Source organism: Anopheles merus, chromosome 2L (genome assembly GCF_017562075.2).
Source record: "Anopheles merus strain MAF chromosome 2L, AmerM5.1, whole genome shotgun sequence".
Taxonomy (NCBI): Eukaryota; Metazoa; Arthropoda; class Insecta; order Diptera; family Culicidae; genus Anopheles; species Anopheles merus.
The window spans coordinates 3,455,404-3,460,278 of record NC_054083.1 but is presented as its reverse complement, the minus strand read 5'-3'; the positions used below and the strand labels follow the sequence as shown (position 1 = coordinate 3,460,278).

The 4,875-nt window shown below is 38.4% G+C and overlaps 1 protein-coding gene across 2 annotated transcripts; it reads right to left on the bottom strand.

Moving 5' to 3' along the window:
• Positions 1-624: 624 nt before the first annotated feature.
• Positions 625-4,541, bottom strand: LOC121593605 (raf homolog serine/threonine-protein kinase Raf). Of its 2 annotated transcripts, XM_041916128.1 has the most exons (5): positions 4,445-4,541; positions 3,785-4,105; positions 3,075-3,722; positions 2,800-2,949; positions 625-2,723 (listed from the first exon to the last, which is right to left on the bottom strand). In XM_041916128.1, the coding sequence occupies exons 2-5, from the start codon at positions 4,085-4,087 to the stop codon at positions 1,767-1,769; spliced, it is 2,058 nt and encodes a 685-aa protein (XP_041772062.1). In that variant the 5' UTR covers positions 4,088-4,105; positions 4,445-4,541; the 3' UTR covers positions 625-1,766. The 2 variants fall into 2 exon arrangements, with proteins under 2 accessions (XP_041772062.1, XP_041772061.1); XM_041916127.1 differs by having other exon boundaries at positions 3,785-4,541.
• Positions 4,542-4,875: the final 334 nt, after the last annotated feature.

Sequence of the window (4,875 nt, the reverse complement as noted above, 5' to 3'; positions counted from 1 at the left end):
GCATCTATCTGTCAAACCCTGTTTGAAGGATAGATTCCAAAATCGAATGACAGTATTTTCCTCTGTCTAATAAGGCCTTAATAAGGCCTTAACGTTGTAGAACAGTTCAGCTGTAAAATCATCTGCGCCTTCTGTTTCGCAGAGATACCCAACTTCGGTATTCCTGAGATTTTCGCGGTAGCGCAAACCGATTGTTTTGACTTTTTCTGGTGAATTTGTTTTAAAAAACGAGTAGAGAAACGAGTTTTGTACATGTGTCCCCCGAGATACGGCTGTATTTGGGACCGAAAAAAAAATCCCAATGAAAGGCGTAAGTCGAAAAAGTCGTATGTCGAATATCTGTCAATGTAAAGTTTATAACCAAAGTTAAAGAGTCGAAATCTATGATATCGTAGTTTTTATTTGAAACAATGTTCGATAATGTATTAATTTTACACAAAAAGTCGTTTACACGATATAGATATTCAATATCGGGTAGTTGTGGAATCTTTGGAAATGTGTGTGTAACGGTTATCAGCTCAGAAATTCAAAAATATACATCAATTTCTTCTCGATGACAACTTTTCACTGTCAAAATCAAAATCGTCGCATCTGCGAATCGTCGTAACTCGAGGGGGTCGTAACTCGAGGGGTCGTAACTCGGGGGACGCCTGTATTTTATTTTGCATAAACAATGTGAAATAAATAATTTCATTTGGAAATTGATTAAACCATATTTCTTCTTGGCACACGAACCGCGATTATCTCGCTTATCTGTCAGATTTTATAACAGAATTGACAGCTCAAGTCATTCGCGATTTTCGTCGTACCGTGACGATCCCTGATCGTCTATTTCCAGCCTCACAGCCATTTCTCCCTTGCAGTCTCGGAATACATTAAAACGTCGATTATCCACGGGCGGATTAACCGGCGGGCGGCTTAATCGTGCGCATAAATGTGACAACTGTTCAAACGTACAGCGAACATTTGCTGCGGTAGTCAAGTGGGCAACCCGTTTTTTGTGCAGCTCTGTAGTGTCTAGTAGTATTTTCGAAATTCATTTTTGTTCATGAACAATTGTTAAACCTATAGTCATTGATTAAAATAATATTCTTCTTACGATTAATCGATTGATTCAAGATAAATTAATCATAAAACTAGTGAATTTCATAATTTTTCAATGAATTTTACATTTCTTGGATCATGCGTGCAAATCGATTAACCGGTAACCGCCCGGTCCCGAGCTGCCCGGATAATCGACGTTACGCTGTATGTAGAAACGCTCTACCTCTTCAAGCAAAATGATACGTAAACTAGCTATAATTTGACTGAAAATCTCGAAATTCGACTTTCGCTAATATTTGCGATACGCTATTGCCTTAGGTCCTCATTAATAGCATATATCTGTATTATGGATTGAATAAAGTTCTAGTCATGTGCATTTAATGGGTAAAGCAATTGGTTTAAATCGGTTTTCTCTCGTTTAAAAAAATGTATGAGATTTTATTCAAATAAGCTATCATTCATGCGTGCTACACAAATTAAGTAAAAATAAACCAATAGTAAGTAGTTGTATCTAACGCTTGGATTTTTCATGACAAAATTCCTGTCCTTTTGTCGTACTTGTTTAATTTGTTTTTACTATCATTCTTATACCATGCGATGGTCTTTTTGCAAGATTTACTGCATTCTACACTTCTACGCGAGAAACTAACAAGATGAATCTGTTTATTTTATAAAACAATAAAGCATGTTTCTAGTAACGACTATTATATCAGTTGAATAGCTTAATAATTTCCTGCACCGTTGTAGAATTGAAAGTTGTGGAAATTTACCGGTGTCTTAGGACTTGAACACATATATAGAAAATCGTCATTTTGTAGTTGGGTCTGAGTAAAATTAGGTTCACTTGCGCTTCGGTGGAACTTAGGCATGGTTCGCAGCATATTTTCTAACATGTTTAGCAATAATCGAAAGAGCGGTCGTTCATCACGATTGAACTTAATGCAATCCTCAACACAACGCTTTAAAGCTTGTGGGCAGTCTGTTCGTACTTTTGTCGAATCTGGCCGTAACTTTCCACAGCCAACCATGAACAAAATCTGGTCTTTGTTATTGATGTGATTGTATGGCAATTGCTCGGTCAGCATTTCGTATAGTACAATACCGAAAGCGTAAACGTCACTTTGAAATGAATAAGGATTTTGCTCCTTCATACGAATAACTTCCGGTGCCATCCATAGAATACTTCCAGTTGGTTGATTCGATTGTTGGGATCCGGACCACCGTACCTTTGCCGTTGCTAAGCCGAAGTCACCAATTTTCACCGAAAAATCATCATGCAAGAAAATGTTGTTGGACTTAAGATCACGATGAATAATATTTTTTGCATGTAAATAATCCATTCCTTGAGCTGCTTGCCGAGCGATATCAATCAGCGTGTTTAGCTTGAACTTGGTCTCGTTAACGTGAATATGTTTATACAAACTGCTACCTTCACACCATTGCGTCACAATCGCTAGAGATGGTTTACTAACACAACCCATAAATAGTAGAATGTTGCAATGACGTGTTTTCTTTAACATTGCTACTTCATTCTTGAATGCTTGTAGCTGTGCCGGACTTGGGGTTTTTACGTTCAATGTTTTTACGGCCACTGGTCCATGCCAATGAGCTTTATAAACTGTACCAAACGATCCAGAACCAATTCGTTGTCCTATTAAAATTTCCTCTGCCTGGATATTCTACAAAAAAAAAATCATGGGGAGGAAGGTTATTGCCAAGTTTGTCCAATCTGTAACTCTAATGTAGCAATCTTACCCAGTTTTCATCGGATTGCTTGGAATCCCTTGGAGATAGCAGATTCTTATTGCTTTCATCAGCTGATCGAGCCCGCGGTCTTTTGCTATGGTTTAACGTGTTTGTAGGTGATGCTTGTGTGGAATGCGAATGCTCTTGATTTGTTTGTGCCTGTAATCAATTGCAAATATATAATATCCCAGTAAAATTAATGCTTAAGCAATGTGATCTCATCAATAATTTTGAATGATTTTAACTATAAATGACAAGTTATACATAGAACAGATAAGAACTACCTGTAACGGTCGATTGCTGATCACATGTCTATTTTCTCCTCCGAAGAATGGCTTTATCACATTATTAATGCAAACATTTGGAGCCGAATTGGAACGATCATGCTGGTTGAGAGAACGTGGATGACGCAAGCTCGTACTGTATCCACCGGCCCCTGGATTAATGATGCCAGCCGTGCTTTCTGGGTTGGCCAAAAGCACATGATAAAATGTGCTATCCATGTGTCGCTTGCTGCATATAGGTGGCACTTTATCGACACATCGCTGGTGGAATCTATAGTTACACTGATTGCAGTAAAATCCAGTAAACAGCAAACGGCGGCAGCACTCACAGAATGCAAGGGAAAAAAATGTTTTCCGGATAAACTGATGCGATATATACGTTGGGAATCCAATGTCCAGGATACGAACGAACACTTCATCGCAGTTTAGAGCGCTTACATCAGTTTCCCACGGAATCGGATAGTTACTGTTACCGGCAGTTACCTCACAGAACTCACAAGTAAGGTTACGGCGTTTTAATGCTTTCGCTAAGGCGTCCTTTAACCGCATTCCTGGAATTACTTGCACGGATGTACGTTGCTGATTTGGTAAGAAGGCTCGTAGTAACATTTTCGACTGTCTGCTTAGCGTACCGCACATGCTCTCAGTCTGGAAACAATGTGAAGAAGATAAAATTATCTACGGCATTTTTCACAATATGAAAAACTTACCTCTACACGCTCTGCTGGATCAGGAGGTTCGCTGGGTTCGCTTAACTGTTCATTTTGCATTTGTATCTTCTTTTCCATAAGATCCTGTTCCTTGATCTCAAGATCATGAAGTTTTGATGTGAGTTCTTGATACTCTTCCAGGTATAGCGCCGGGGGCTGTTGAAAGTCAGCAAATTTTGCATTTAGAGCGTCGATGTTTTCTCGGGTAACATGAATCACAGATTTTATGTTTCGCAAATCTTCCTCCAACTGTAAGAACGCATCGAGCTCTTCGTCCGTATCTTCTGCATCGGCCGAGGACATCAAGATAGGGTTCGATCACTAGTAACAAAAAGGCGTTTGAGAAATTTTTAATTCCCTTCACTTCACTTGGTTGAAGAAAGATCCTCGAAGATTTTTTGTCAACGATTTCGTAGACTTCGGTAAGTAAACTTAGATAAACCCACTACAGTTTAGTTCTTTAAACATTTTTTTTCCAATATTAGTTTCAAGTTTTTTTCTGCTGTTCAGATCCACTCCTTAACAATCATTTCACTCCGACTGATGTCTTCGTAGTGAATATTATTTTCAAGATTATTATCAATCAATGAGCTCAAATTTCTGTTATTTGCTCCAATTCTCCTGTTCCGAATTTGTAAAAATATTCATTAATTGTTTTACTTCATTTTCAAGCTTTTTCTCTACAGTTTGTTGCTTCACACAGGTAACAAATTAATTACATTTGCAAGTTAAGCTGTCATTTTATTTTTCATTCTCAAGCCCAAGGTTTGTGTAGGAACAAGATCAAATATTATACGGACGTCACACGAAGCGTAAACTTTGGCGTAAACTAAATTTCAGCCATACAACCCTATAATCTTTTGACAGGAAGTTTACGCTCCCCCATACAAATCAAGCGTAAACTTTTTGAGTTTAAGCCTCGCGTGACGTCCGTATCACACGAGGCGTTAGCTAAAAAAGTTTATGCTTGATTTGTATGAGAGAGCGTAGACTTCATGTCAAAAGATTTTAGGGTTGCATCAAGGTGGATTAAAAATACCAGGTGGTGGAAAAAGGCCTTTACACCGTCACCCACAATCTGATATCCACAG

Coding starts and splice junctions, on each gene's coding strand:
- LOC121593605 (XM_041916127.1), bottom strand. CDS start 4,087: ATGTCCTCGGCCGATGCAGAAGATACGGACGAAGAGCTCGATGCGTTC. Junction 2,950..3,074: donor TCAGCAATCGACCGTTACAG/GTAGTTCTTATC, acceptor AATTGATTACAG/GCACAAACAAATCAAGAGCA. Junction 2,724..2,799: donor AGCAATCCGATGAAAACTGG/GTAAGATTGCTA, acceptor TTTTTTTTGTAG/AATATCCAGGCAGAGGAAAT.